Source organism: Tamandua tetradactyla, chromosome 7 (assembly GCF_023851605.1).
Source record: "Tamandua tetradactyla isolate mTamTet1 chromosome 7, mTamTet1.pri, whole genome shotgun sequence".
Classification (NCBI taxonomy): Eukaryota; Metazoa; Chordata; class Mammalia; order Pilosa; family Myrmecophagidae; genus Tamandua; species Tamandua tetradactyla.
The window spans coordinates 32,951,144-32,963,588 of record NC_135333.1 but is presented as its reverse complement, the minus strand read 5'-3'; the positions used below and the strand labels follow the sequence as shown (position 1 = coordinate 32,963,588).

The 12,445-nt window shown below is 35.9% G+C and overlaps 1 protein-coding gene across 16 annotated transcripts in view; it reads right to left on the bottom strand.

Moving 5' to 3' along the window:
• The window catches only part of TNRC6B (trinucleotide repeat containing adaptor 6B), a 384,364-nt gene that overhangs the window by 81,322 nt on the left and 290,597 nt on the right, over positions 1-12,445 (bottom strand). For 10 of the 16 annotated variants that reach the window (XM_077168905.1, XM_077168901.1, XM_077168902.1 and 7 more), the window contains one exon: positions 1,019-1,054. The exons of the other annotated variants lie outside the window; for them this stretch is intronic. In XM_077168905.1, the coding sequence (XP_077025020.1) occupies positions 1,019-1,054 (36 nt within the window). The remainder of the gene's footprint in view (positions 1-1,018; positions 1,055-12,445) is intronic. 16 annotated transcript variants of the gene reach the window in all.

The following is a 12,445-nucleotide window of genomic DNA, read 5'->3' as shown; positions in this document are numbered from 1 at the left end:
AAACTCAAGGCAAATTAGTTATTCTCGTAGTTTGTCACCCCTTTTGCAAAACCTAACATTAAATATGGTTTCAAAGAAGCTTTTAAAAAGCTCACTTACAGTGAGCTTCTTTTATAACATGTTTTTAAACGAATACATACACATATACACATACACATTCCCTATCAAGGGATTTATGTATTTCCACTGAGCAAAGGACCTGATTTGAATACATCGACAATATTCAGTTGGCTTCTAGCCATGTTCCTCACAAATAATTCAAAATACATTAATTCAGTTATGGTTCAGATGTATTTATCACAATTTAGGTATTTTCTGTGGCATCTTCATAATAGTGAAGTGACCATAAAACTCCCTCTTATGTTCTACATTCCATATTCTTCCTCTACATCATCAAAACTATATGTTTTATATTTCCTACTTTATGTTTATACTGAGTATCCTATAAATCAATGTATTCCTCATTGGATAAGTCCACAATCACATCCCACCGTTCTATACAACATGAATTAAGGCCGCCAGATTTTGTTCCCATCAATTGGAATAAAAATGATACATAATAGTAAACACTGCAGTAAGAAATGTGCTGAATCTTAAGAGATTAAGATAACAATTTATACCTCACATTTGAAAAGTAACATTTCAAAGTTCAAATATTCAAAATATGTTTAAATGTTCAAACTAAATGTTAAATGTTTGAATGTTCAAAGTAACATTTATTCTAACATTGCCAACTTCCATTCTACGTCTCAACTGAAAAAAAAACACAAACAACCCCTGTGCAACTTCAAAGGTCATGACAGGAACCCCCAGATGCAATTCTTATTGAATTTCAGAATTGGAAGAAGAGTTAGAGATCCGGTTCACAGTTCCTCAGAGTATCGAACTGATACTCATGAGGGATTTAGGTGATCCAGCACATCATAGCCATGGTTTCACATATATCACCTGGAACAAAGCTAAGTTAAAACTGAGTCAAAGAGAGAGGTCAATGGGGGCTCAGTGGCATAGTTCTCACCTGCTGTGCAGGAGACCCGGATTTGATTCCTGGTGCCTGCCCAGGAAGAAAAAAATGAGTCAAAGAAAAGAATAATGTGAAATAAAAAATGGTACGGATTGTTGGCAAATGCAGCAAAAATCACAAAGATGGAAAGCTGGCAAAGTGGAGATTTGGTTTATTTTCCTCAATTTACACATAAGGAATTGAAGCCAACTACACTGAGGTAAGCTCCCAAGAAATAATTGCCTAAATAATACTTTACAGAAAATAAGAATTTTTTAAAATGTGTTTTCCCTTTATGTTAAGCTTTTACTGATTGTGTCCACATTTACAAATACTGGCCCTTCTCCTTCTGCACCTCTGGGAATAAATACACGCAAGCCTAAAGTGTACATGATTTATATTCTAAAGTAACTACCATAAAAACTTGAAAAAATACAATCAAGGAAGAGATTTTACTGAAATTTTCCTAGGTCTTAGTCTGGATTTCTTTGGAAATATCAGATTATGTGTCCATCAGTGTAACTATAAAGCTCTTGATGAAAATCCACTTGCAGTAGAGCACAACTTAATGAATTCATAAAAATTGGCAAGATGCCTTCCAACCTGAAAAGGCTAAAATGGGTATAGTCCAAATACCCCTTAAAACAGGGAGAAAGATAAAAGCTGATGGTGGAGTTATACAGAGAAGGAAGGGTTTAATAAATGAGTATAATCGCTGAATCATTACACTGATATTCCTTTTAGTCTCCAGTGTCTTACAGCAGCTAGAAGTAAAAACTTAAAATTGTAGAATTGTAACTCATACCAAATTGTGAAATCTGCTCTACAACTAACTGCTGTGCAGTGCTTTGAAATTTATTGCTTTTTGTATATATATATAATTTTTCACAAAAGAGGAAAAAATAAAGTTGATTGTGACAATTAAAAAAAAAATTCCTTCTAGCCTCCAGTGTTCAGTTGTAGTTAAAAGGAAAAATCTGAGATAAGGGAATGATAGTCCATGACAAACTAGGATCTGTTCTGTAACTACTTGTTGAAGAGTGCTTTGAAAATTATTGCTTTTTTTTCCCTTTGCTTTGTATATGTTATACTATACAATAAAAAAAAGTTGAGGGAAAAAAAACGACTATAGGAAAGAAGCAATCACAGTCTAAACATCTCCTGTTTAAATGTTTGGTGCTTTAAAAGGCATTAAGTTGTATTTTTTCTGTAAGTCTAAAGTATTCTAAAAATAAAAGTTTATTTTAAAAATGAAATGTAAAGAAAAAAGCATTGTATTTAATGAGACATTAATTCTCATTTTCAAGCATTTTTCTTATAACAGGTAATTCGGGAAAAGGAACTGAACACATCATGTTCACTATAAGCAGATTAATTTTTAAAAACAATTATTTTTCAAAGCTTTACAGAGTGGCTGTGCTTTAATTTTAATAATTTACTGTACATATTGATAGAATCAAGTCTTTATAGTTTTACTACCTTAGGAAGAACTTATTCTGCCAAAACTGATTTAACTCGGCATTCACTTAATAATGAAGTATAAATCAAATAGCAAGGTTCCTCTTTCCTTTAAATTCAGTAGTGAGTGCTCTGTCTTGGTTGCACATTAGCATCAGGTGGGGAACTTTCAAAATAATTCTTATGCTGAGTCACTGTCCAATGTGCTACCATCCCCATTGGTGGCAATGGAAGACTTATAATTTACAGTGGGACTGATTAATAGATAAATATATTAAGGGTAATGAAAGTCAGGTTTTACACTGTTGAAAGAAGGAGTTACAAAAAATGGAAGGAAGAAAACTCAAGTGAACCCTGCGGTGTTGGACTGGAATTAGTCATTGGCATAAGTTCATAGTTTTCAAAATATTCAAGGAGATCTAATGATAGAGATGTAATTGTGTGCATGTGTTTGTATATTTCTTCATGTATGCAAATATTTATACACACACACGTACAAATACACACATAAACTTCTTCTCTAACTCTTTGAGGGCTTAGGAACAGCAACCACTGTTTGTCCAGAGCAATGGACATATCTACCACCCAGAGGCTTCCAAATACCATTCTTCACTGACAGAATGAGAGCTCTTTGGAAGGTGAGCCACTTTGGGGGCTGGGCAAGGAAAGTACAAAATAAGTCTGATCACAGGGGTAAGGAAAACATTGTATTTTAGAACTGCACCTACTCTTTGAAACCAAAGGAAGAAAGGTTTATTTTGTCTTGAGCCTAAATTTTCTGTACCACATAACCTAATTCAACCTGTCTGGATAGCTCACTTGAATAACTGAAACTCAGGGAGACCGGAATAAGAATGAGGGCCTTATGGAATATTTCTTGCTATAACCATAATCATGTATAGCATGTGTTAACACTGCACAGACTCCAAAAGCCATTTTGGGAACATTTTTGTGTGTGTTTGTTTAAAATATACATGCCACCTTTTCCTTAAAAAAAAAAAAATGAGGGCCTTTAATCCTCTATAGCGTAATGTAATGCCTGGATACATCCTAGAATATATTAAGCAGATAATCAAAAAGTATTAGCAAAGTCCCTTGAGAGATGGGAGAAAAAATATAGAACTATTAAACTATATCATCGGGGAAACTTCAGATACTGTGTCAAACATTAGAGACACTCAAAACAATAGGACAGGCCCTTGATCTTGAGGCTTACTCTTGTGAGGCTTATGTAAGTAGTGGAGAAACTAAGCCTACCTATACATATGCCTAAGAGTTATTTCTGGAGGACCTCTTCTGTTGCTCAGATATGGCCTTACTCTCTCTATGCCCAATTCTGCAAGTGAAATCACTGCCTTCCCCTCTAAGTGGGACATGACATCCAGGGGTGAAAGTCTCCCTGGCAACATGGGAGATGGCTCCTACGGATGAGTCCTGCCCTGGCATGTGGGATCAACAATTCCATCCCGACTAAAAGGGGAAAAGAAGTATAACTAATAAAGTATCAGTGGCTGAGAGAGTTCAAATAGAGTAGAGAGGCTACTCTGGAGGTCACTCTAATGCAAGCTTCAGTTAGACTCTGCTACCTGTCATAACTTGCCAAGGCCAATCCTAAAGAACGCCGAGGGCAATATATAAGATTCTACAAAGGTTCCATGCACTGGGGTAACTTTCCAGAAACCTAAAACTTCCAGATGGGTCCCTGGACCAGATAAGTCCTGAAACCTAGAGGGCCCAGCCTTTCCAGAACATCAGCTAGTTCCATTTCCCTAATCCCATATTATTGACAGCCCCTTCCAACATGAAAAACTTAGAATGGCCATAGCCTAAAAATACCCCTGAAGAGTAGGATAGAAAGATCAAAGGTGATGGGTAGAGTTATATAGAGAAGGTAGGGTTTAATAAATGAGTATGATTGCTGAATCACTAAATTGATATTTCTTTCATTCTCCAGCATCTTAGAGAACAACTAGACATAAAAACCTAAAATTGTGGAATTGTAACCCATACCAAATTCTGATATCTGTTCTACAACAAATTGTTGTGTTATGCTTTGAAATTTATTGCTTTTTTATATGCATGTTATTTTTCACAAAAAAGAAAGAAAAAGTTTTAAAAAAAATGAATCTGGGATACTTGTTTGTCAGGAAGCAAGTAAGTACTCAAAGAATGACAGAACATGTCAAATGGTATAGGAACCAGCGTGAAGGGACTACTACCAGCTAAATCTGGGACAGTATGACCATTGAAATAAATGATAGTAGGAGATTTCAAGCCATCATATAAAATAGGAAAATACAAGACCATACAAATAGAAATAAATACATGAATAAATAGAAAGTGACGAAATGGAATACTTACATAGTTTAAAGCACCTCCCTATAAAAACACATTAATTATAAAGGGGAAAGGAGTAATTCCGTGGAGAAGCCTGGCAGACACCACCTTATCAAGTGATTCATGTGAATTTCATCAGTAATGGATACATTTAAATCATAAACTACTTAATAGGTGTGTGAGAAGAATACAGCATAACTTCTGTGATATTCCTTTCAAATATGCATAATCCGAATATCATCATGAAACAATTCCAAATTGAAAGGCATTCTACAAAATAGCTAGTCCACATCTGTAAAAGTTTCAGGGTCTTGAAAGTCAAGGAAAAATTGAGGCATTGTTCCAAAGGAGACTAAATAGACATAACAGCCAAATGCAAAGTGTGATACTTTTACTATAAAAGTCATTACTGGGACAAATGTTGAAGCCTGATAAAGGTTTGAAGAGTAAATGGTAGTAATATACCAGCATTAACTGTTTTATTTTGATAGTTGTATTGTGACTATATAGGAGAGTGTTCTTATTTGTCAGTAATACACTAATGTATTGAGAAAACATCTGCAGGTGATGAGTCAAGGAATCAGCAGTTTACTCTCAACTGATTTGGGGGGAAAATAGAAAGAAAAAAAATGTAGCATACTTGCAACTTTTCTGTAAGTTTGCAATTGTTTCCAAAAACAAAAAATCCAAAAGCCAAAAAACGACAACAAAAAAAACCATGACCAGACAGCATCTCAGATCAATTATTAGGAATCTCTGGGGACGTTTATAAGCAGCCCCAAGTGATTCTAATACGTAGTTATGGTTGAGAATCACTGCTCTAAATTCTTGTTTAAATCTCTACATTAAAACATTATTATCTAATAGAAATGTAAAAAGATGTTTAACATCATACGTCATTAGGGAATTGAAAATTAAAACAAGATACCACTATACATCTTAGAATGGCTAAAATCCCAAATATTGACAACACCAAATGTTGGCTAGGATGCTGAGCAAGAACTCTCATTCATTGCTGGTGGGAACGCAAAATAGTACAGCAACTTTGGAAGACAGCTGGCAGTTTCTTACAAAGCTAAACATGGTCTTACCATATGATCACCCAGTAGTTACACTCCTAGGTATTTACCCAAATGAGTTTATAAAAAAAAAAAAAACAAAACTTATTCCACACAAAATCCCTCACATAAATGTTTACAGCAGCTTTAGTCTTAAGTGTCCCAAACTGGAAGAAAACAAGGTATCCTTCAACAAATGAATAGGTAAACTGTGGTCTATCTATACAATGGAGTATTATTCAGCAATAAAAATAAATGATTTCTCAAGCCACGAAAAGATGAGGAACCTTAAATATATTATGCTAAATGAAAGAAACTAGTCTGAAAAGGCTGCATACTGCATGATTCCAACTACAGGACATTCTGGAAGAGGCAAAACTATAGACCCAGTAAAAAGATCAGTTGTTGCCATGGTCAGGGGAAGGGATGAATAGGTGGAACATAGGGCATTTTTAGGGCAGTGACACTATTCTATACGATACTCTAATGTGGATACACGGCATTATGCATTTGTCAAAACCCATAGTACTGAATAACAGAGTGTGAAACTAACCCTAATGTAAACTATGGACTGTAGTTAATAATAATGTGTCAATAATGAATCACCAATTGTAACAAACGTACTATACTAATGCAAGATGATAATAAGGGAAAATGTATAGAGGGGAGAGGAGAGTATACGGGAACTCTATTTCCTGCACAAATTTCCTATAAACCTAAAACTGCTCTAAAAATAAAGTCTATTGCTTAAAAATAACTGATTTATATCTCAAAAAAGAAACCTCTCATACAGTAACTCTAAACAAATGCCAAGCAATTCAGTGGGTCCCACTTGATCGTCAATTGCTTCAAAGTCTAAAAGGCAGAATAAATTATATATCTCTAATCCCTAAATACATAGCCACTAGATATAAAACCTATTACTTCCAAATTGCTTTTGATTCATTCAAGAAATTCTGTAAGTATTTACTGAGCTCCTGCTACTTGCCAAGTAATACTACCTGTAACTATACCACCTCTACTTTGTGCTAAGAATGGCTTATGGATATGAATAGTGGACAGGTGTGCATGGAATACTGAGCCACTCAAATCCTTAGAGCTCTCAGGGGCTCCCAACTAGAATTTAGGGCTGTCAGCCAAAACCAATCTCAGCCATTTACATATCTTTTCCTACGTGTGTCCTGACATGAAAAAGGTTAAGACGCATTCTTCAGGGACTGGGGCTATAATACCAGGTAGCAGTAAAGGCCCCAGTAATAGACAAATTCATGTCATTTCTATTTAACTTTTCTTCATACTCAAATAATTTGGAAAGGTAAAAGACAAAGAAAGTACAAAACACTATAACCTAGAATAAATATAGAACGGTAAACAGCCAAAACTACTAAAGAACCTCTAAGGCAGAGAAACAGTACATTTTTCTTTTTTACAGTAACTGTTAGTTGAAAGAAGTAAAAGTAATTTTTTTTATTATTAATTAACAGAAAAAAAGAAATTAACCCAACATTTAGAAATCATACCATTCTACATATGCAATCAATAATTCTCAACATCATCACATAGATGCATGATCATTGTTTCTTAGTACATTTGCATCAGTTTAGAAGAACTAGCAACACAACAGAAAAAGATATAGAATGTTAATATAGAGAAAAAAATAAAAGTAATAATAATAGTAAAAAAAAACAAAAAACCTATAGCTCAGATGTAGCTTCATTCAGTGTTTTAACATGATTACTTTACAATTAGGTATTATTGTGCTGTTCATTTTTGAGTTTTTGTATCTAGTCCTGCTGCACAGTCTGTATCCCTTCAGCTCCAATTACCCATTATAAAAGTAATTTTTTTAATGCAGTATTTGAATACAGCAATCTCTAAAAAAAGGAGAACATCTAATATTTGCCCAAATTGAGATATGGCAAGACTCTGTTTTGCATGCAAATTCAGAGCACTGAGGAGTAATAATGCTAGCATTTCTAAAAACCTGCTGCATCACAGGTCTGAATCTCCAATGGTACAAGACTGGGCAAGAGGAAAACTAAAAGTGGTAATATTTGGACTACAGTTCCCCAGCGTTGGCATTCAAGGCCATTCATAACACAGTTACAATTTCCACATTTTTCCACAGTAATTTCACATACCTGACATAAAAGCAATCCTCCTTTCTTTTGTCCAGTCACATCGTACCCCATTTTCAAGTCCTGGCTCAGTATCCACCTAATTTAATACAACCTTCCAATTCCTGTTCACATGGCACTTGCCCTCCTCTGTATACTCCAACTATGCCCCTGCCTCCCGTCTGGCCCTTGTGGTGTCCCAGGGCAGATAATATCCAGCAGCAGCAGCATCAGAAAAACAGTTATGAAATGACTTTTCTGAAATATGACTGCTTTTACCAGGGCTGTTGGCGGCCAGATATTGGTTTGGGGACTTATCTGTGTTTCACCTCCTTACAGGATGCCCAGGAACTGATGGATTCCTTTAACAAATATTTTTCGGGGGCCTAACCTGAGCCAAGCACTTTTATAGGCACTGAAGACAGTAGAAGCAAAATCAGTTCTTGCTTTATTTAAAAGGGCTTCCATTCTAGTGGGGGAGCTAGCCCTCACACAGCTGCCAGGCCTGATGCTTGCCTTCCTAGAGCTCTCAATTTGACATTTAGAACAGCTGTATCTCGCCTCACAACCGAGAAAGTACCTTCAGTGCAAGAACCTGTGCTCTTCTTCTGCTCTCCCTGCCTTCCACCTTTACCAACACTTTGGGGGTAACTGAACACAGCTTGCAGTGCCTCAGATGCTTTCAAAGTAATAGAACTAAAGACACGTGAATTCACAGAATTCATCTGGTGTTATCTTCTTTCCACAAATTGGAATCATGACCAGTGGTTAATGAATTCATGCCTCCAAGCCCATGATGCCTCAAACATCAAGTAGAGGCAGGACTGACAATTTCATATTTGAAAGCACCAATGTCCTGACTGGAGTGAAACAATAAGAATCTCAATTCAGCCAGAATTCATTTTGACAGGAAAATGGCTCCAGATACATCAAAATCTGTCCCTGATGCTTTGTGGTCTCTAAGTAAAAAGGCACCTTTGATCCTAATCATAACCAACCCACACAGCCCAGACAGACAAGCACTGAATAGATTCAATAGACACATCCAACACATGAAATGTGTCAGAAGCATGCCACAAGCAAGCCAATACTGTAAAAGAGCCCCACAATAAAAAGGTATAAACTATTTATACACTAACAACCTGGATGAATCTCCAGGGAATTATGATGAGTAGGAAAAAAGCTAATCTGTTAAGGTTACATATTGTTTATATTATATACTGTATCAGTTATATTTATATAACATTTATGAAATGCAAATGGTTGCCAGGAGTCGCAGGGGCATGGGGAATATAAAGCAGGTGTGGTTATAAATGGGCAACACTAGGGATCCTTGAAGGGATGGAAATGTTCTGGATTTTAACAGTGATGGTGGACACATGAACCTACATGTGATAAAATCATAGAACTAAACACAGACACAGACACACACACACACACACACACACACACACACACACATGAATACAAGTAAAACTGGGGAAAATCGAGTGAGATGAGTGGATATTGTGCTATATAGTTTTGCAAGAAGTTACTACTAGCAGAAACCAGGTAAAAGATCTCCCTACTGCATATCAACCCAGAATTATCTTTTAAAAATCAATTAACAAAAGAGCTTCAAACTTTGACTCACTTTTTGGTTACCTGTTTAAAAAAAATTTAAGGACTTCTACTTTAACCATTTTGTTAGTAACTCTTCATGAATTCACATAAGGGTTGAGGGGAATTTCAGAAATCATCTACTTCGAACATTCACAGATGTACATTTCCAAAAATATTCTAGAATCTAGACTTCACCCAAAGTAGTTCAAGTTGTTATAGTTCACTGGTTAACTGTTTCTTGTCTTCAGTGCATGAGAAATATGATAAACATGATACCAGCGGGGCATTTAAAATGTTCCTTTACCACACAACTCATAATTCTTTTATTAGGAATTTCTGTAGTGACCTACTAGCAATATAAGCTATTATATGACTTTATGGCAGACATACATCATTTCAGTCAACACCAATTCCAAGCCCCATCAGACTTGCAAGAACTCTATTTTCTGGATTCCTTTGCCAGTAGAGATTCAGATGCAATTTAATTTCTGTCAGTGTGGTACACTTGTGTATGACTTTAAATAGAGAAGTTTGGGGAGCAGGGCACCCACTTTCATACTCTAGGAGCCAACAAGCATCTTCATGAATGTGCAGAAAAAGGATAAATCTCCTTGTTCACCCACCCACCCTCCCTCCGTCCCTCTCTCCCTCCTGGGTGCTGAACCTGACCTTCAGCCTCCCAAAGATACTGAGATAGCATCACCATTTAGTAAACCCCTTTCACCAATGAGAGTGAATTCTACCATGTGCACAATAAGAACCCTGTCCAGCACAGATTTATAAAGAGCTTTTCAAAGAACATACAGCATATATGACTAGTACAGACATTTATTTCCTTAAAAGACAAAAGGTAATCTTGGCAATCTATAAAACAGTGAGAAAATAACTAGGCACAAAACCATTAACAATCATAAGCAATTAAGGATTTATGATACTACATATGTATTTGAGGTGAGAAAAATGAACAAAAAGAATGAACTGAATACTTAAGCAAAGTGTTCAAAGTACCCATTTAGAGTGTTTTTAATTTAAAATACACATAAAAAAGAAAGCTTGTTGGAATATATTCATTCGAGCAGAAGAAATTACATAGTAGGGTACTCCAAATAACTGTGTTGGATTTGTTCTTAACATTTTTTCATTTGCTGGATCTGACTGAGAGAATTTAATAGGATGCTAATGTAATTTGCATGTGATATTAAATTAGTAGACAAGTTTACTTACAAGTTACTGATATTAAATTAGTAGACAAGACCAAACAGAACTGGAGCATAAAAATCACTCAGTGCTTGAGTGGCTCACAGGAACGAAACAATGACATTAAACCTAAAAAAAGTTTAAAAATAAAAATAAAAATAGGGTAAAAGCATTTTTCATTCATTTAGAAGGATGTAGAAATTTCTTCTGTATTCAGTGGCATCATGACATGACAGGCGATCCTTTCACATATGCCAGTAAACAGAATGCAACACAGCCTCTCCTACATACAGGTTTTCTTCCTTTCCTAGGTTTTGTAGAGCAGTGCTTCTCAAAATTGAAAGAGGATCTTGTTAAAATGCAGATACTTATTCAGTAGGTCCAGGGTAGAGTTGAAAATTCTGTTTCTAACAAGGTCCAACCTGCTGCTGATGGTCCTTGGATCTTACTTTGAATAGCCCACACGTAAAGCACTTGGTTGCTTCTTCCCAAGAAAATACAGAATTGTAGTCATTTCTCCAAGGTTAAATATTAGCCTCATTAATATCAAGCTTATGCATCATTAATCCTTTCTGTGTTTCAATGCCAAATTACAGTGTAATCTTTATAAAGATATTTTTAAAGGCAATTAAATAACTCGTGTAGTACTAACCATGTATGTAATTCCACTGAAATGATGGCATTAGGAATAGCTAGACTCAAATTTGTGCATTAGAAGGTAAGGACAACTGCCACCATAACAACAGCAAATATAAGGCAACAGCAGTTGAAGGGTGCCATTAGTTATAGGGCACACACAGATATCAGAGGGTCACATGAAATATGTCTGTTAGGCTCTTGCACATAGTGTCTGACTCTAGGCTTCTTTCCATATTTTCCGTATTTTGAGGTACATACAAAGAATTGGCTTGCTTGGAATTACTCAAATCAAATAAAGTGCAATATCCCAGAGCCCGCCCATGCCAAAAAATAAAAAGGTGCAATAGTATATTTAATAGAACATGTTTTCACTTTTTCAGAAATTTCATGTCGCAAAAGCCACATCCAATGATTTGGGGAATTTTTCCCTACAAAAAAATTCAGGGTTAGAACGATACATGAGGAACTTCTAATTTAAAACCCCTTATTTTATGCCTTATATACTCTTGCCAGTCAGGCAGCAATCTCTAACAAAGGGAACTCATGACCTTATGTGACCTTCATTCAATCTTAGTGCAGCTGTGAAAGAAGTTCTTTATATTGCCCTGGAAAGTGGCTCCCACCCACTGGTCTTAAACTTTCTTTTTCAGATCCCACAGAACAAATCTTCTAAATATTTGTAATTATCATCTGAGGCATCTCTGAGGCATTCTCAGTTTCCTCAAACACTCCACACATGACATGGTTTTCCATCCCTACATCCTGGGGTCATTATCCCCTAAACTATGTTCTAGTTTGTCTATAGTGATCTGAAAATTGGGTGAGGCAGCATCAAATAGAGTGGACCTGCCACTTCCTGATCCCAAATATTTGATATGCTACTGTCAATACTGCCATACAGCCAGTCTTCATTCTTGGAAATCACATTTTACAGAATTACAGTCACCTAATATCCCTATTTCTTCACAGTATCACACAGTCAGACTCCACTAGGGAATGTAGGACTTTATGTATATCTCTGTGTGCCAGACTGA